This window comes from Aplidium turbinatum, chromosome 3 (genome assembly GCF_918807975.1).
Source record: "Aplidium turbinatum chromosome 3, kaAplTurb1.1, whole genome shotgun sequence".
NCBI classification, from domain to species: Eukaryota; Metazoa; Chordata; class Ascidiacea; order Aplousobranchia; family Polyclinidae; genus Aplidium; species Aplidium turbinatum.
Window position 1 is genome coordinate 8043318 of NC_137474.1, and position 20535 is coordinate 8063852.

Genomic DNA, 20535 nt, shown 5'->3' on the forward strand with positions numbered 1-20535 from the left:
CCCTGCGATCTGACTTAATTACTTTGGAAGACAGCCTCAGCTGAGATACTGTAATAGGCTAAAGGAAAAATGAAATGAAGTAGACCAAAGAAAACATGGAAAGACACAGTGAAAGGTGATTTGACAAAAAGAAAGTTAAAAATTGAAGATGTCGAGAATGGAGGACTCATTGCAGACAACTGTTCGATCCTAATGTTTCGGGATGAAGACCAGGCATCTTAGAAACAAAATGAAGAGAGAGCCTCTGCCGTACTAGGCCTATAAATCGGAAACTTGCTGAAAAAATATCGGATGCATCCGCACAACACGCGTAGATTTAAAAGGCTCAATTGATTTCTTGCGATAAGCTACTTCACCCTCTTTCATACTTCTTCCAGATTTTCCTTTTTGAAGTAGTGCATCCAGTTTAGACTTGCAAGGCTAAGCTATTTCACAATCAGACTATAAATGACATGTAGCGTTTTAAAAGTAAACACAAAGAGTTGGAGAATGAACATTTTATATCGATTTAGTGACGTAACATGATCAACTCGCGTCATAGAACGAGCACGAATTTAAATAACGAGATAAAAAGGCTATCGACAGAAGCGAAATGAAAAATAAAAATGAAGAAATCGCGACACCAACACCACATCAGACTGTTCTTACATTTTGAAACGTGAAAAAGACGTAAAAACAAGCCTGACATGAATTGGGCATTGTCAATTGAAAAAACAAAATGAAAACAAGTAAATTTCCTTATTATCTTTTTCGATTCAGCGTCAATACTTATGTTTTAGGACGTTGAATCGATGCAAAAAGTGATACCTCTTTCCATCCGAATGTGCTTGCCGTTGCCATCGCAACAGGACATATCAACTTGTTGCAATTCGACAAAAAATCTCATAGCACGATAGGATGCGCGAGAAACTGCGCAATATTTACGTCGTTTTGACGTATAATAATAATATATCAAGGTTAGAAATCATACAATTGCAACAAGTGGCCCGAGCTCGTCATTGATTCAACTAAAAGTTTGTGTTGAATGGTAACAGCAAAATCTGTCACTTTGAAATTGATTTAACGTCTGCAGACGTTGAATCAATGGTAAAACTGACGGATTTTTGCTGTCTGAGTTATCATCCGAAACATAACGATAGAAAAAGCCTAGTTTTTACATTAAGTTAGTGAGAAGTTTGAACTATGGCGACCGTTGGTTTCAAGCCTCCGCTTATCACTCCCAAAGATTTAAAAATAAACTGGTTGTGTCCAGATAACTGCGTTTGAAAACGTCGACTCGAAAATTGATATTACTTCACAGTAGGAAAAAACTCTTCTCATGGGTCAATCGTGCACCCTTCTCAAGCCGGGGGGTCACGATCGCGAGGAGACACAACATCAACTGTGACGCCTGAAGGTTCTATCTCCGCTGGAGGAGCCAGAGGAGGAGGAACATGTTCACTGGCGCTCGACTTCAAACTATTTGAAGTTCTTTCGTCATTTGACGGCAATGCGTCGCCTTTTTTCGGCGCTATCGTTCGCGTCGGTGGACGTTGATTAAACAATCGCTGTCGCTCGTCGGCATTGTCTGAATCGCTTGACGACGACCCAGCCATAACGGAATCATCTTCTTTCACCACTTCTTTTCCTGGGCGTCTTCCACGGCGTCGTCGCTTCGGATGTGACGTCACGACCCGCGTGGGAAGTTGTTGTTTGTTGCGCGACACGTCGGGTAGACACCTTGCACTGCCGCTGTATAACGACCTCGCCTTGCGTGGCTCCACCTGCATGCTGTGCACGTGTGACGTTGACGCAGCACGCATGGGCGGACGTGGTAGTGCGTGGATGTAAGTGTCGCGTGAGAGAAAACGTCCTGGATCTCGGCTGATCAGCTGATCCATCCGTCCACTGCGGGGCACCGACCGAAAGTGGTATGGGTGGACGTTCGGAGGGCACGACGAAGGGACAAGGTCTGGGGCGCAGAAATAGCGGCCACCGGCGTTGTGTAGGTCTGCATAAGAAACGGACAATGAAACGCAAGGAGACTGTGGACTATAAAAAATGCCACATCAACAATTCAACATGTTACAAAAGTGTCGAAGGAAACTTTATCAAACGAATCCAACACTTTACTGTGCGATGAATTGCTATTTACCTGTAGGGCGAGAGGAAGTTGAGAGATTGTAAGTTGAGTGCAGTTGGTGGGACTTATCCAGGGAGTCATGAGATGAGGAGTCCATTTGAGGAAGATCCGATATATCTGCAAAGGTGATGAAATGTATTAAACAAGTAGTCTTGAACGCTGGGGCAACCCAAGAAGCAAAAGTTGTCACTTTTGCATCGTTTCAACAACGCCAGATGTTGAAGCGACGTAAAAATAACAACTTTAGACATCAAGAAACAAGTTAAACCTACATCAAGAAGTCGTTATGTATTGAGAATACAGATTCGCATCTTATAAAATGAAAATTCGACCGTTAGTTAGATTACCTGTGTTGGTGCTGAAAGCACCTTCGTCATTTTTCCTTGTGCAGCATAAAATCGTCAACCACACCAGTGACGTAACCAATATACACACAAGCACAGCTACTACAATCCCAGGAGCCTCTTTGAGTGCCTCCCAAATGCCATTGCTTCCTGAGCCGGAATTTTCGTCTGCGGAACAAATATCTTGGAGATTAAAATAACAAAATTCGACTTAACCCTGTATGTCTTGACTTTTTTACTAGTAATAAACTTTAAAATGCATCTTATGACGGAAAATGTGAAGAAAATTTCACCTTCATTGAATTATTTACTGAAAAAACATAACTGGAAAAGTATGACTTTCCGCTGTGGAAGAAAAACGTAAAATGATTTTTAAGCTTTAAGGTTCTGCACAAACTCACGTTCCACAAGCACAAGTGATGTTCTTCCTCGTCCTGTTCCAAGGTAGTTAGTAGCAGAGCAAGTGTATATGCCTTCGTCACGTGATCCCACGTCAACTATGACCAACAATTGGCCATTGGCCGCTAAGAAGTGACGAGCTGTTCCCTTCAGCTGGATGTCGTTCACATACCAGGTGATTTCTGGGGCTGGGTGGGCATTTGCCATGCACTTGAGTACCGCGTTACCACCGCGTACAGCATTGGTCTCACCAGGCATATTTTCTATGCTTGGCGGGTCTAGAAAAAAGAATGGGAAGTTTTTTTTATACGTCGGGAATATTCTGCAAAAGAATTCGGGTTGAGTTTATTTTCAAACTTAATTTCGATTTTTGTTGAGAAACAAGTTGACGAGGCAGTCTCACAATATAGCCTATTTTACGCACGAAATGAGGGTTGCCACGTAAATTCATTAAAATGTCGACATCGGCAACTTAAATATCGATCATGGCATTCAAAAAGAACCTGGCTTTAGGATATCATAGAGTTCTAGAAAAAAGCTAAGAAATTTCCAAAAAAACGTATTTATAGTGATCTAAAATTGAATACCTGGCATCAAACTTTTAAAATACGCTGCCGCATCATAACGTAATAAGATATTATCATTGCTGTACAACGCATTGCGTTAGCAATACCCAGACGGCAAAGTCCGTCATTTTTACGTCTGGAATGTGTACATCTTGAGACGTTGATCCGTCATTGATTCAATCGTCTGGAGAAACTGAAACTATGTAAAACTGACGGATTTTGCTGTCTGGGATATTAGCAAGAGATTGTGTTGAAAAAACTTACATAACACAGTGATAGTGACGAACGCGGACTCCACTCCAACATTACTCTTTGCTGTGCATTTGTACCGGCCTCCATCAGCAGGCTTCACATTCCTGATGTGGAGAGGGATGTTTTTCGTTGTCTCCCGAATCTTTTTTGGTTTTTGGGAGAACGAGGATTCGTCAGTCGACTCCAGGCCTCCCCCTCGTAACCTCGACGATGCAGCGCGCCCCCCTCCACGGAGCTCTGCTGAACTGCCCTTGTCAGGGTCCAGTGATTTTCGTGCCGCATCGCTGAGCACCAAACGGTGCTCATCCGCAGCTGCGAACCGGCTCCCATCCGCCTGTGTGATAAAGATGCAAATATTTTATGTTTCTAACATCAAACTACGTAATGTTGATCGCTATCAAGATTTCTTAAACAGGATTATTTGAACAACGTCGTATTTCGAGTGATGAAATGCATGTCTATCCGACGTGTCGCGCAACAAACAACAACCTCTCACGCGGGTCGTGACGTCACGTAGCTGAATTTTAGTTGTATTTAGGCTCAAGCAAGACTGGCTCAAGCTCAATTTTTGATAATTTTGCATGAAGTGGATAGTAAGTCAAGAAAGGCAATTTTCATATTTTCAAATTGCCTTTAAGTGTCTTGGCAGCAACGTGCTGTGGATAATATCGAACAAATGTCCGTTCAAAGAGCACGTTACGCAGCAAAGTAAGTACAAGGTGACCCAGCAAAGTGTGGACTAAATTTCATATTAAATTTAAACACATTTCCCGATTGCTAAATTATTTGTCTTTTTTACAGATTTATAGTATAATCAATTAATCATCCTAGATTACTAATATTCTATAAATTTTCTGGAAAATTAAACTTACACCTGTGGCAAAAACTGAAATGCACTGTTATAAGGGGCTATCACTTTCTAAGATTAAGGTTTTGAAATGCATTGAGTCGTTCTGGTGTATACAAGGTAGTAAAAAAGTTCAGAGTGGCTGATAGCTGCTTACCAATAGTAGCACCCCAGAGAGGTCGGTATGAACCAAAAAACTCGTTAAAAACATAAGAGAAAAGTTGCAATAGAATACTGGAAGAAGCACGAGAAAACTTGCTAAAAAGGTACATGTTAGCCGTTCAACCGTCCAGAGGGTGCCGGTAAGGGACCTTAAGGTCAAGCTCTACAAAATTACTAAACGACAACTACTTTCTGATGCCACAAAAAGATTGAAAAGATTAAAGATTCGTCTGACTGAATATGCTCCTTGATGGCACGCAGCCACAAGTTCTCTGGACTGATGAGAAATTATTCATTGTTCAAGCCATGTAGAACAATCAAAATGATCGAATTTGGTTTAATTTAAAGATTCAGTGCCTGTTGAACGTTGAACTTCATTCAGCTGCAAACCAGCTTCTATAATGGTGTGGGCAGGGCAGGGGTTACGTCCAGAGGTATCAAAACCTCTGATTTTCATCGAGGTTGGCGTCAAACTCAACCAACATGTTTAATTGTTTATGTGAAGATGGTAAAGGACGAAGTTGTTCCTTGAATGTGGAAAGTCATTGGAAATGAAGGAGTTACACTTCAGCAGGATGGAGCGACCTCTCACAAAGCCAGATTGGTCTAGAACTGGTGCAAAGGCAATTTCAAGTCGTTTTGACCCAAGCATCTATGGGATCTATTTTCTCCTTATTTAAATCCAATGGACTTTGGCAAATGGTCTATCTTGGAGCAGATGTCCTGCGCTGTATCCCACTCAAGCGTTGAGGTTCTAAAGCAAAAACTGACCAAATCCTGGGCAAAAATTGACGCTGAAACTGTGCAGTGTGCATTGCACATGTGATCTCTCGTCTCCGTCAGGTTATCAAGTAAAAAGGTGGATTTGTTGAATAATTCTTGAATGTTATTAAAGAGTGTAAAGACAATACATTTTTTTTCTTTTATTTGACATATGAGTTGTTTTTATTGGCCTTCATATAACAGAAAAAATCTAACTTTAATTTGTCCACACTTCGCTGGGCCCCCCTGTAATATTATGCATGCACATTGCACAAGCAACAGCAAACAATTGAAATGTGGTGAAAAACGTTTATAAATCATCAACTGACGGAATCGTATTTTTTGCGGGAAAGGTGGCACAAGCTTTATATTGCACTAAAAACTGACCTTTTCCCAGGAAATTTCCGGGAGGGGATGCCCGGTTGCCTGGCAACCTATCTCGACTTCCGTTCGAAATTTGATGGTTTTGTTTTCTGGCTTCACCGTGATGCGGGGGAGAGCGACCACCTTCAATCGCGCAGGGGTGGACATAGCGTGCCCGAAATCGTTGTTTATCACACAACTGCAAGGAAGAAAACCAAGAGAAAATTAACACATGACAAGCGTGTAGTCATAATCGTATACACAAGACTTTGAAGCGAGAGCTCATGACAAATATGCGATTTTATCAAACCAAGGCGGCCTGTTAGCTCAGTGGTTACGCGCCCGGCTCAAGATCACGCGGCGCAAGTTCGACTCTCGGGGTGTGCGATTGAGCAACGCATTTTCAGGACTGCTCTCCATTCAGCGGCACCTAGTGAATGGAATAACTCCCTGACAACAACACTTCAACAATCGGAAAACTACACTCTGCCAATCTCGGTTACCGGCCCTGCGTCAAGAGCCTCTACAAGTATGCGAAACTACCAGGAATAACCAATCAAGGCTTTGTCACTCCGAGGATAAAGATTCAAAACCAAATCCACCAAATATAACATTGAAACAACGTCAAAATACAATGGTTAAATTTTTCAACTGTTGAAAAATAATTCACTTTCTTTGTTTCACTGACCTGTAGTCTTTTTCATCATTGTATCCGACGTTGTAAAGCAGCAGAAGACTTGTGAAAAACATGTGTCCTCCTTCCTGCCTCTGCTGGTTTCGGATGCGAGCTCCTGCTCCTTCCGGATCGATGATCTTAAACAAATGAAATTTTTGACATAAACTGACGCAAAAGTAACGTCTCAAGCATCGTGGACGTCTCCAGACGGCAAATCAGTCGTTTTGGGCATTAAACGTCATGCAAGTTGAATGAAAACTCCAAAAGTCTCATGTTAGAAAATTTCTTGTCAAATAAAAACTTGCTGAAAATTGTCGCGCTGCGAGTTCTGCGCTGGCGCACTTTGCGTCTGACCTGAGTTATTGTCATATCGACGTTTCAACTTTCAAGGATCAATTTATTAAACTTCCATGAAAACAATTGGCTACTTTCAGTTAAACTCACATCTCTCGCCGAACCCCGCCTCCATGTCACAGACATCTCGACGCTGGAATGTTTGGAAGGAGCTTGAACAACTGCTAATGTCGCGCTAGCGCTGCACTCCAAAGTGACGTTCTCCCCTTTGTATGACGTCAAAATGCTCGGTTGCTGCAGCAACGTTGGAACCGGATGCTCACCTGGTGGCAGCAGAGAAGCATCGTCAACCGAATTGTCAAATCTTTATTTGAAGTCATCAGAACAATAAACACTAATTTTGTTTTCACAGACATTGAAAATGAAGTTCTCAGTTATTAAAATTATTTGTTCATATCGAAGATGGCTGACATTATACATAAAAAAGAGTTTTTTTACGTTTTAGATATGAAACAGGAAGCGGTTGCAAAAAGCCACAAGACCTCAAACTAACCACATTCAAACTCATCGGGTTGCACTTCGGCCGCGTTTCGGCCTTTCAGGCGGGGTGGATGAAAGCAACGGGCATCTATTTGTGACGTCATGTTTCCATGGTGAGCGCGAAGCCATTGGGAGAACCATGCCAGTTGGCAATCGCAGAGAAGCGACGTGCTGTCAGTAACAAGACGTTGTATGTAAGTTAACCCACATAGTCTCTGACCTGCTAAGTTGTGATTGAAACAACAATGGCTATCAATTACAAAGTTCTAAGATGTTTGACAATGAAAATGGCTTCAAAATGTGAAAAATTACAAAAAAAGTTACTTTTATGCAAAAGGCATTGTGGTAGGATGAAACAGAAACGAACCCTGGAAGGGATAAACTTCACCATTCAGTTGAGTGATTTTGAAGTACACCAAAAGCCATCAAATCTGTTCGAAAAATTACCTGTCTAGATCCAGTTTTTTCAGATTTAAAAATCCATCAAAAGTGCGATTTTGAATCGACGTGACGTCATTCTGACGTAGGTCGAGGTACGTGACGCTTTCTGCTCCACGCAATACTTCAGCCGACAATGACCTGATCTTGTTGGAGCGTAGCGATAAGTTGTTGAGCTGGCGTAAGTCAGTGAAAGCCCCACTGATGTCTTCCACCATGCTAGAAATGCGGTTGTAAGACAGGTCGCTGAAAAAAGAAGTTTCCTTCAATTAATTTCTGACCAAGTGACCACTTTGCTCTGCTACTTTAGACCGACACTGGTTCTTAATTAGTTTTTTAACCACAAAAATTACCTCTTTTTAACGTTGTTTCAACGTTAAAAGAAGTTAAATCAACGTAAAAAGGACTGATTCACTGACTGGTTTAGAAATTCTTATCTGGTGGTTCGAACTCAGACGACAAATCAGCTTTTTTTACATTGATTCAACGTCTGACGTTAAATTGACTTAAATTAAATTGGTTCAACGTCTGACGTTAAATCAATGTAAAAAAGGACTGATTTGCTGTCTGGAAAAAGATCAAACAAGGTCGTAAAACTTCTATTACGCTTCGCACATCAGACCTACCTGGACCATAAAATAAAAAATAATTTTTAAGCTGATTTTACAACAGTTTTTACAGCTGGAAACCGTTCAAAAGCGATGACGACAGGAAAAGTTAATATAATCAAACGTCGCCTGAATGATACAATAGTGAACAGAGACCAAACGGAAAAATAAATTTTAACAGACTACATAAAACATCGCAAAACATTATCAAAAAGTGATTCAATTTCAAAAGAATTTCAAATTCCAAATTAGGAGATTGTTGATGAAATCGCTTCGAAAAACAAACTCACAGAGTAAGCAGGGAAACCAGGTTTTTGAAAGCTCCGTCCTCCACAACAAGTATTGAGTTGTGGCCAATGTCGAGGTTCTTCAAAGATGTTAAAGGTTGAAAGTTCTCACTTGGAAGAATACCTAGATCATTGTGACTCAAGTTTCTGAAAAGATATGTTGTAGGAAAAGTTAGGGTGTACGAAGAAAAAAGCTGCCTTTGATACACCCGGCGCTCAATTTCCCAGTTACATACTGTAAAAGCGGCTTAAACAACTTTGTCATAAAACTTAACGCTAATTTTTATTCAAACAGCACATATTTTATTTAAAAAAGAGCGCGATAAAAGACCATAAAACGCTAATCATAGCCATGGAACAAACAAACCTTACAGCGCTGCAGGCAATGGTCCACAGAAATGATAATTATTTAATATTTTGACTAAACTATTTTTCATCAAAACCGCAAATTTTAAAGTGCTTTGGCAAGCTTGAACAAAATGGCACAAAATATAATGAGAGAGGAGCAGCTGGTTATTTTGAATACAGCAAGCTACGAATCAATGAAGATAATTCCTAACAGCCACTGTACTTGAAACGCTTATTAACTTTATTAAATTCTTTTCCTGTGTTGAACAGGGTGGCAAATGCCATAACCGGTCAAGAAATCGGTCGTTTTTACATTGATTCAACGTCTGCATGCGTTGTATCGACGTAAAAAAGGCAAAATTTTCTGGCCGGAAAAACACAACCAGCTACAGGTGTGGAGACAAAAACGTTTTATTAGAATCTAAGAGTTGACACCTCTCAATAGTCTGTGTTTGAAATAACACCTGTTACCACGTATTTCATTACAACTTGAAATGCCTCGGAAACAGCGGTAGTTTTTACATTGACCGACGTCGAATTGATGTAAAAAAAATGAGTGAGGTTCGCTTTGATGAAGCCTGAAATTGTTTCACTTAATCGAGCGACACCAAACTAATGACAAAACTACGAATTCATGAAAAATTCGTCTACTCACAGTTGCTGCAAGGCTTTACAGAACTTCCAGGAATCGGAGCGAATCGAACTTATATTGTTATGAGCCAGGGACCTAGAAATGAAATAGGACAGGTCACAAAAGTCGGTGAAATTTCACGGCTCATTCTCATGTGACATTCTGGTCACTTTCTTTTGAAACTAGGATCGAAATGTTGTCCAATCTATGTTGAATCAACGTTTCGAGATAATAAAAACACGTCACAAATGACGGATATGGAAGCGGAAACGAGTGTGTTTTGAAAACACTGAAAAGTCACAAACAATAAAGTCTCAAGCAATTATGAAAAATGAGCCCAAAATATAACTTGAGATTAAGCGCAAAATTAAAGACTGCCATGAATAATTTAGACAAGTTCCATTTGCAATGGAACCTCGCAATAAACGACTCTTCGTAGTCGGTTTGTTATTCCAGAAAGGATGTCACGTAAACTCAACACCCAGCGCCATTGCAACAACGTAAAAATAGTAATGATCGCTCTCCACAGCTATTTCGCCAATCTCCTCGTCATATTGAAACAAATAATCGGGCACAATGGGCGGCGGAAATTAAACGAATCCTCGCGTCTTGGCTGAGTGATCAATAAAGAACTGGCATTGCGAGCAACCAGACGCAGGTGGCCAAACATTAGACCCGGTAAGATGACACAATTCTTTTGCGCTTGCAATCGTTGTGGGGATCTCAAAAGCACGATTACAACGAATCGATGCAAGTTCAATCGTTTCAATCCAAATTTAAACACCAAGTCAATGCGCTCAAATAGAGTAAGTATTTTTTTCCTTAATTGACACAACTGAAATTTTGAAAATAACCAACATTGACAACACAAAATAAATTTCAATCTTACAAACTGAGAAATCAACAAATTTCCGGGTGCAGTCCTGATTTGCAAAAATACAGCCTAGTCTTGAAAATCCAAGCACTTGGTATCGTGCTTTGGAGTAATTTGCCAGGTTTTTGCGACTGTGACGAAAATTTAAGAAGTGTCCTTTGGTCAAATCAACTTCACATTCATGATTTCGTGTGATTCAGAATTTTTAATTTGATTCGATGAAAAGTATGTGTTGTTTGGTGACTTGGTCCTTTTAACATGCTCCAGCAAATGGAGGAGTATCTACACCTAATTAAACAATGTCATCCATTTTGTGGGTTTTGTCTTAAATATGACTCAATCATTTTCTGATCGTTCAAAACCTATTTAAGGCCAGAAAAAAAAACAACCAACCAAAACATCATCAACTCAAAATCCAATCTTCATGCCCAAATATTCAAATCCATGCGAATGTTCGCTACATATAATGCGGATTTGGGTCTACATTTTAAACAGTTGGCTTGCCGCTCATTGTACGGTACGAAAAGTATCAGAAGCATTGGAAGAATAAAAATACAAACCCGATTTTTTAATGCGAAGCACAACACACCACTGCGCGTCTTTGTGAATGCAAGAAACACCAAAATCCCAAATGTAATTAATCATAATAAAATCATTGATGGGCGTTTTTTGACAATTCTTGTTGGTGCCTTTAATTCACTGATCCTTACTACATCAACACATCACAGGGCATCGACCCACCCGTCCAGTGTCATAAATAAGCAGCTACATCTACTTTAATAGGCACATCATTATCTAATTAAGGCATGCGCAGAGCGCACCTGTCTTACAAAGTAAAAATCACAGTTTGAGAACTCAACTCAAAAGTTATCACTTTTACAACATTTTGACAGCGGCAAACGTCAAACTAATGCAAAGTGTTGACAACTTGGTTGTCAGTTGTGCAAACCAACGCTTTCGCTGTGAGTCTATACATTTAGACGTCGATTTAACGTCCTTGGATTCATCAACAACACGCTTTATCAAGAGGAATGACTAACCAATACCATTGCATGAGATGCAACGTCCATGTTCAGTTAATGATTATTTACGAGAAAGCTTCTTGGCAAAAGTGCACCTTTTGGTGTGGCTCAAGGACGTAAATAAAGCTTGGTTGGAAATAGCTTGGATTATACTGAAATGTTTACGTTCAGATAATCAACACTTTTGAAAGCCAGCCAGCCTCACAGCATGGCAAAGCTAATCGCGGTATTCAATTCGGCTGAATAATAGTTTCAGTTTTTTAGGCTTGGGGTCACCTCTGAGAAGGGCAACAATGGTCAGAATAGGCAATGTGTAGTAAACCTCAGTCAGCCAATTAGTCTTTTTAAAAAGTACTATGTATAAATTCCTGGCTAACCCCGATGTAGTGCCATTTCAACACGATAAGTTTCTTTTTTAGTTAAAAAAAAGATAAGGCACAAGAATACAAAGCTTAGTATTAAAAAATAGCATGACACCCTTTTTTACAACAAACACGCTCCCAGACTGCAAAATCCATTATTTTTACATTGATTCAACGTCTACATGCGTTGAATCAATGCAAAAATAACAAATTTTGTTGTCCGGAAACCTTGAAGCATAATACAGCAGCTGGGAAATAACTTACAATATTTGCAGCGATTCAAGGTCAAAGAGCCACTCTTGGAATACAGACGTTATGTAATTGTTGTCCATGTTCCTGCGACACAAAATGATGATCTACATTAGACTCGTCCAGCTACAGTAATCATTAATCAATGAATGTAAATATTTACATTTAGAAACATGGAAGTTCTTGGTTTAATTTTTGATCCACGCTGAGCAATAAAACTTTGATACAGAAGAAAGTCGCCTTATTGATATAATTCAAAGTTAAAAATTCATTCATTCATTTTATTTTTCGTCATTAACGCGTCCGGGACGAAAAAGATACTACTAATTAAAATAGTCGATATAGGCCTACCAGCACGTCAATGAAAGGGAAAAGGTGGCAAAACCTTGAAAGGTTTAAAACGTGCCTGAGTAAATCATGTAGTAGGCTATATGTCTGTAGTTAGCACGGCCACTAAACCCAAAAAACAAACAGCAAAAAATGAAACAAAAACATGTATGACATGACCAGATAGCAAATCAGTCGTTTTTTACATTGATTCAACGTCTGCAGATGTTGACGTTGAAACGACTGATTTACTGTCTGGGTAGGTCTGATTACTGAAAAGTTTGGGTGTTCATCAGGACAATTATCGTTTCTAGCACTAGCACTAATTTGTATGTTATTCGCTCTGAGGATGCGCATTGTCATGGTGCGCGAAACGTCAGTGAAGCAATAAACCATCCTGTTTGTTGTTGCTTTTACTTTCAATTTCATCAGATGAACGTTGCAACTAGTGCTAGAAACTGGGTAGGTCTGTTACTGTTAGTGATACACGAAACTTAGTTTTATGTTTGTCTGCTAATTCAGCCAGTAAAATATTTCTCTTTTTCTATTGCATCAAAGTCTACAGACGTTGAACTAGCGTAAAAACAAACAGATGTCGGTAGTTGGGAAAAAGCATAAAACCGTCAACGATTTTTCAAATTGCTTTGAATCAAACTCCCATATTCGTAATTTTTTCAACATCAGCCATGCCATCATTTTGAAAGCCATCTGAGCCATCATTTCACAACGGCAACGTTTCACGGCGTAGAATCTACCAGATTTTCACCACTTCACAACACTCACAGTTTGACAAGAGCTTTCAGGCTGTAGAAGGCAGCGTCGCGCAGAGTGGCTATGCTGTTGTCGTCGAGCAGCAAGGTCTGAAGCCGACACATTCCTTGAAACGTGAGACCGTCTATTTTTCCTATGTGATTCTTGCTCAGATCTCTGCAATCATAATAAATTTGCTGTTTTAAGAGTTGCTGCTATAATTGCCAGGATATCTTTGTCATTCGATGATCAACTTATGATGCAACTTCATTCTGAAAACTCATTGAAAGTGATTTGAAATGAAAATCAAAAGCTCTCACGCTTGCGACATACAGTATAACAAGCACGACAAGGCGAAAAACACGTGAAATTTAACTAGTACAATTAACACCTGAATTCGAATGCTTCTTCGATGCATTGCGTTTCGGAAGATAGGATATATACAAGACTTAAAATGACATAATGGTGTCGAAAGGTTAAATCACCCACAGCATTACAAGTAATCAGCTATCCTTTCGACCGTTGTGGAAAAATGCATCCAATCTCCTCACTGCGTACACATTAGCACTTCGTCGCAAAGTGAAAAGTGTGAAATAAAGCTGACTTACAAATAAAGAAGGTTTCGCAAGTCTCCAACGCACGACTGATCCAATATGTCGGAATGCGTGAGGTTTTTCAAATCTTTTATTCTATTTCTACTGAGAGATAAATGCTGCAGTGAGTTGGCACCAGTGAAGGCACGTCTGCCTATCCATGAGATCCTGTTCTTGTGAAAGATTCTGGAGAGGAAAAAAACGTGTTTCTTTGGTTAAAAACTTTACAATGATTTAGGCTGGTTGAAAAATCACTATAAATACGTACATGGGGAAGAGTGCTGATTAATTAACTTGTGCATCAGACAAAACAGCAGCACAACGTTTTGTGGTATGATGGTCAAAGACATTTCACTGTTTGCTCAGCACCCTTCAGTAGGAGATTTGTGTAACAAAGTCTATTCTTTCCCATAATCATGCATCTTCTGATATCTAATAGACATCACGCTATCTGACGTCTAACAAATTTTAAAAAACTCACATTTCTGATAGAAAGTTCTGTCTGTGAAACGTCATATCGGGCACGAAACGAACCCTATTGAAACTTAAATCCAATCGATGCAAAGATGGCCAGCTCTTCAAAGAGTCGCCCAATTGAGTGATGGTATTGTGAGATCTGAAAATGGACGCAGTTCGTTCTCATTATGCACTAAAGAAAACTCAATGCGTTTAAAAACAGCATAAGATAGGCTAGAGATACACTCAATCAATATTTCAATCGAGAATCTTGTTTGAATTTCTTGAACGGTAGAAACTTTTGAGGAAACTTATCCAAATGCTACCAAGTAGTCAGACAGAAAATAGGCTTCTAAGTTAAGCCAGGTACTCACAGAAATCCGATTTATTCAACTTCTTTAGCCTAGCAAAGTACATCTGTCACTTTTGTTCGATGCAACGTAGAGGAACATCGATTCAACCAACGATTCAACGCCATTAAGCTATGCTTTTCCAGCTGGGAAAACTTCACTGCGCCAGAGAGTACTATAGCCGCGCCAGAAAACACTCGAATATGTGTCAGTGTAAATAAATCTGCTTCAAGATTTAATTTTGGACATTTTCCCGTCCCTATATTTGTTATTTGTTCGCTCAAGGACTGGAAAGTGCAAACAGGTGCTGCCAATTTTGTTATTCACTTGATGATGGAAAAAACACTATTTATCGCGTCACTGCTTTTTCCGGCATCACCGACTTAGCAAATTAGTCTTTTTTAACATCGATTTACTGGCTGGGTAATAAATACAAGTGAAACTTAACAAGAAAACACGGTAAAGTTAAGTTTCGAAACGCAAAGAGAGAAGCACAAAACCTCAACAGTACAATGCAAAATCACAATTTGCAAGTGAAAGTTTCCAGAAGATCAAAAAGATGCTTCTAAGAAAAAAATGATGAAACATTTTTATGGCTTTAATTTTTCCATTTAGTTGCCGCGTCTTTAACCTTTATCACTCGTTAAAAGATTTGTATAGCGAAGGTAATACCGTCCAATCAAATAGGGATACTGGCAAGTAAACAGTTTTTTCGTTGAAACAAAAACCGCATTTCACTGTCCCAATTTGCTCAGTTAATTTGACGTAATTTTGTACGGTTTTGTGAAGACCTTTGTCAAATAACTTTACATGAAGAAAACGCATCTGGTGACGTTGAATCATGGTTTTGTTTGAATCAACAAGATTTGATTTACTTTTTAAACAGTTTTGTCAATTAAAGAGCTGCAAAAACATCATACTCACAGAGAAAGTTGCGTGATATTGTTGGAAACACCTCCCTTTATGACGGGAAACGCATACAAGGTGCAGTGATCAAATCGCCTGAAATTCAATTCTCCACTGTTTAAAGCAAGTACAGTTTGCTAATAAAAAGTTCACAGAAAGAGGGAGTTATCACATGTTATTGTTTTCATAGCAAATTCTGGACAACAGAAGCCAATTACGATCTAAAAGATAAAAATGTACCTTTAAAAACAAAAATATTTACTTTCACAAGATATTTTTAAAAGGTGGCTGTCGAAAAACTTTACATAAACAGTTGAACACATAAGGCACACCTGTGCTAAGGAGGGTACAACTAAATTAATGTTATTTATCCCCACTAGCTAATCTAAGTAATTCCACATTAAAGGCAAAACACTTACAATGTTCTGAGCGAGGGAACGCCCTGCAGAGATAAATTAACCTTATTTAGACGATTGTCACTGAAGTCTCTGCAAAGATAATAATAAAGGCAAATGTTATTGTCGTTGTGACAAGACAAATAACAAGGCTGGATGGTAGCACAGCTGGGACAGTAGCTATTGGACTGGTTAATAAACCTAAAGTAAACAGACAAGTCTGTTGATAAGATCTGTCCTGAAACGAAAAGACAGGAGTTTGTTTATTGAAACAATATGAATTACTTTTCTTTTTTGCATTGCGAAGCAAAAATGATACCTCAAATCTACGTAACAACAGCGCATCCCATGTTCCCAGTCATTTAGTGACACTTCAGCCCAATTGCCGCCTCCAAATGACCATTATGACGTCACAATTGTAAGACGGTCAAAGAAAGAAAAACTAGCTCATAGTGCGAGAGAGAAGAATCGCTGAGGCGTGAAAAGCAAACAGATCATTTCACACTTTCGCATTTGATTTCAAAGAATCTAGCAATTGTAGGGTGCAGTGGCGGTGTATGTATGGCACTGGCTGCCCTACAGCTCAACTGCCGCGCCTGAAGACATTTAATCGAACCCAGCAATTCAGGCGCTTGTGCTTTGTCCGTATTTGTTTCCTCAATATAAGTTAATGTTGCGTCAATGTAACTGACGGATATGTGATAGAACACTGATATACCTTAATCATTCATGTCCTTTGGCAACCTGCAAAGCGTGAAATGAGCGGTGTCCACAAATTTTAAAATAGGTATAAATAAATTTAACATAAAATGCGTGAACTGGAAAAAACTATAAAACATCATTATGCTTCAATATCCAATGGGCATAATGTTACTTGCAACACGTGCAAGGAATCACCTCAAGGATACACAACATCATCTTAGAACAAAAATGTGACATAGCGAAATCATCGCACCAAGAAGAAATGTTTGGTTACCACTCCAGAAAAGGTAGTGGGTCTTCAAACAAACCTGATAAGACAAAGCAGAAATCGTGCCTAAAGAGTAAAAAGCTACTTTTTTATCTGCAACCTAAGCAAATACACTTCAGCAAGTCCAACGTTGAGAGATGGTGAATAAATATAAAACTAACTCAGTTGAGCATTAGATAAACACAGAAATTTCCGCGAACGAGGACACACCATATGCTACTCAGATTTAATAGCAATTTGCACAAAGGAAGAGCGAAAGAGCAATAAACGCAGCCCATTCAAAAACGCCAATGAAAAACCTGCTTCTCAGCAGGCAAACACATGAATACCTGGACAATAAATTTCCTTTTTTTTTAAATTCAACATTTATCGACGTGAAAATGCGATCAAGTGACGCAAGTTTGACAAGCAACTCCCACATAGCCATTAAAGTTAGGTTCTATTTATTTGGTAGAAGAAAAATTTTTAACTAAACGACAAAAATGTGAAAGCCCTTTACAGTGATTTGAATAGCAAATAAGTAATAAAATCAAACAGTGAAAATATGAGAAGCAGTGCGCAAGGTCATTAGACCAATGTTTTTCATTCCTTGTTATACAAAAATATTGTGGAACACCAAGCCAATCTCAGAAAAAAACGTAATACTTGAAAAATGAATGTTTCATCGAAAAGGTTTGATGAAGTAATCTTCAATTTAAAACTTTGCACTGGCAGTTTTTTTCTAAATGCCAGCCACAAATAAATCCTTCATTTCAACAAGGTATAATTTGTGACAGATTACCTTGAAGCAAAATAGTGACAACATTTTTTCCCGTACAACAGACACTCTCACAGTTCTCAGGAATACACTAATAAACTTCTTACATCATGTACTATCTCCAACACAATTTTGTTTTGATTTTAGTGGTTGCCAGGTAGAAACAAGACATATTTTTATTTGACAAAAACAAAAAGCCGATATGGACATATCAAATAAAGTAAATAATTCACTGCCTTGCTATTGGTCAGAAATTACTTATCCATATTGGTGGAGACAATTTGCCAGAATTTGGAAAAAGCACAAATGGTAATTCAATCCAGTTGCTTCATTAGACAAGCAAAAGCTGGCTGCAGATTGAAAGGGGATTAGCAGTCAGTGGGGTTCTGATGGCGTTTAATCAGCTTGAGAGGCGTTAATGGCATAGCATGATGCCGCCAATAAAAGCTAAACCCCGCTGCTTGTAACAAACGTGCCGACACATCATGCTGAGTGTGACGTTTCTGGACATCTGCAAGTTGTCATTTCCCAGGGAACTGGGCACACAAACGTTTGAGCTGTTGTTGAATAAAATATTGTATATACATTGTAGAAGTAAAAAAAATGAAACCGAAACAAATTGAATGTGGACGGACCCCATGTTGACATCAAGGAGGAATGGATTTGTTTTTGTATTGACTGCTTACTGGGGTGTTTTTTCAAGTTAGAAAAAAAAGATGAACAGAAACTTGATAAGTTACTTTATCTAAGATTGGTAGTTGGATACAGCACTATACAAAACACTCATTATTGATATCACAATCGAAATGAAGCTGCTCAATCCAAAGGTTCAAAAAGAGAGTTTGCTACTGCCAGGTTATCCAACAAAATAACAAATTCTATTTCTTGAGAATAAAAATCTGCATGAGATATAACTTAAAGAATATCAAACCAAAGAAATTATTATGACTGCTGGAGCTGGTTATTTTGCAGATTGCTTTTTAATGCAAGACTATTGCTACTCAAAATAACAATAAAAAACAATAAAAATCATGAAGAGCTTGTGGTACAAAAAATATAAATAAGATGACAATCTTTGTGATATTTTACCATCCAAATGTAGACTAAGTAACATTAAGACTGACCACTCAAAGTTTTTAAAAAAAACTAACAGATAAGATAACACCTAATCTAGACAAACAGTACCTATCTTCAATATTTACTTTGGTATCCAATTCTCAAAACTAAAACTTAGTAATAGTTGAAAGTTTGTGTATTGTGCAATACAGATAAGTCAGTGGTTTTCAACTTTTAACAAATTTAGTTTGCAAAGAGCACTTTCACATTAGTATGATATAATATCTTTTTAATTTAAAAAACAAGTTATGTAAGTAGCAACCAACACATCTTTGATTTTCTTCAATGGACTGTGGAAAGAATATAGTAGTAGAGAGCATTGGTTCAAAATGTGGACTTTGTCAAGTATATATGCATAAAGCAAAAAATTCAACAAACTTTACTGTACAAAACATGCAGATACGTACATTTCTTGCAAATCAGAAAAATCATGAAATTTTTCAGTTTGAAGTTCGCTTCCAGTGATCTTGTTATTACGAAAGCTCCTGTAAAATTAAAATGCATGTCCAAATAAATAAAAACAATCAAAGATAACAATAAAAACAACGGATCCTATACGAAAAATCGAGAATATTTCAAGTTGCAGGTTAATAACAGGCTATCATATCTTAGAAAACACATAGGGTAATCAAGTTGACATCGTTAATGAGTGCATTGGTCTAAAAATGAGGATTAATCATTAACCAAATGAAGCTCAATATTCCCTTAATTGTTTCCTGTATTGTGAAGCACTTCCTATAAGAAGGCAATAAAATTTACTATCGCAACAGTTCTGAATTACCGTACTATTTTTATTGCATGTAAAATCATCACTATAAAAAGTGTTTACAAGTCAACACTAAACAGTGTTTTCAAGGCAATTGTAACTAAACTAAATTGTTTTGTGTTTAGTGTATGGTGCAGGACTGCAGGTGATGATCAGTAAGCTCCAGTCATATTTAAAGTTGAAAAATGTTGTTAAAATTAGGCATTTCTTGTGTTTATCATAAATCAAAATCACTTTTTAGAAAACGTTTACTCACAAAGTCACAACCCAAGCTGGAATTGGATGAGGTATTTTTCTTAAGCTTCGATTGCTGCAGTTGACGAGTTTTTCTTTAAATGAACAAGTACACTGAACCGGACAAGAACTTGGTGTGCTTTGCTCTGATTTTCCTTGCACACAAGATGGCCAACAACAAATCGTAACAAACACATAACACAAAAATCTTGCTTTCAAAATGTTTATTATTTGACAAGGAAAATAATGCTTTCTTCTGTCCAATGGCATATTTGTTGAGCTAATTTTGCTTGCAGAAATGAAATGGGCAAAGTGCTTTAAAATTGCTTTTCTTTAATAAAGTCATCAAAGCTTCTGATTTTACAACAAGAAAACTGCACCATACCTGCGGAATGTATTAATATGTATCAGTTTAATAAGTTACATCTAAACTAAACTACTGTAGCCAACTTTTTATTTCATTACCACAGCAATGCGTATGATGCAAAAAACCTTGAAAAAACTGAGTTATTCAAATTACTTACTCTTATCTCAAGCATAAAAGTACACAGTCTTATATTTCATCATTTTTGAAGTTTGCAATTGCATGCAAACAAGAATAGACGTAAAAGCTATATTATTGTCATAAAATTAGTTATTTTAAAAATTTCGTCTCTAAGCTAAGTTTAAGCAAAAATGCCAAAGCCTGTTTGCAAACTGCAAGCATAAAATACGAGAACTCAAATTAAAATTTACATGTCAGCACAATGCCACACTTCTTGTGCCAGGG

At 38.3% G+C, this 20535-nt stretch overlaps 1 protein-coding gene across 1 annotated transcript; it reads right to left on the bottom strand.

The window, feature by feature from the left end:
• Positions 1 to 488: 488 nt before the first annotated feature.
• On the bottom strand, positions 489 to 20081 carry LOC145766398 (leucine-rich repeats and immunoglobulin-like domains protein 1). Its single transcript, XM_082578104.1, has 20 exons — positions 19789 to 20081; positions 19174 to 19251; positions 15948 to 16016; positions 15547 to 15624; positions 14298 to 14432; positions 13832 to 14002; positions 13257 to 13400; positions 12162 to 12233; positions 9664 to 9735; positions 8664 to 8807; positions 7775 to 8011; positions 7341 to 7498; positions 6938 to 7110; positions 6506 to 6630; positions 5842 to 6016; positions 3696 to 4017; positions 2868 to 3143; positions 2470 to 2634; positions 2135 to 2239; positions 489 to 1990 (listed from the first exon to the last, which is right to left on the bottom strand). The coding sequence occupies exons 1-20, from the start codon at positions 20034 to 20036 to the stop codon at positions 1341 to 1343; spliced, it is 3597 nt and encodes a 1198-aa protein (XP_082434230.1). The 5' UTR covers positions 20037 to 20081; the 3' UTR covers positions 489 to 1340.
• Between the last annotated feature and the right edge of the window lie 454 nt (positions 20082 to 20535).

What these genes read in the sequence shown, in the direction of transcription:
- LOC145766398 (XM_082578104.1), bottom strand. Translation starts at nt 20,036, where the DNA reads ATGCCATTGGACAGAAGAAAGCATTATTTTCCTTGTCAAATAATAAAC. An exon ending in GTTCCCTCGCTCAGAACATT is followed by an intron (nt 15,625 to 15,947) that starts GTAAGTGTTTTG and finishes ATTGAATTTCAG; the next exon opens with GCGATTTGATCACTGCACCT. An exon ending in AATATCACGCAACTTTCTCT is followed by an intron (nt 14,433 to 15,546) that starts GTGAGTATGATG and finishes GTCCATTTTCAG; the next exon opens with ATCTCACAATACCATCACTC.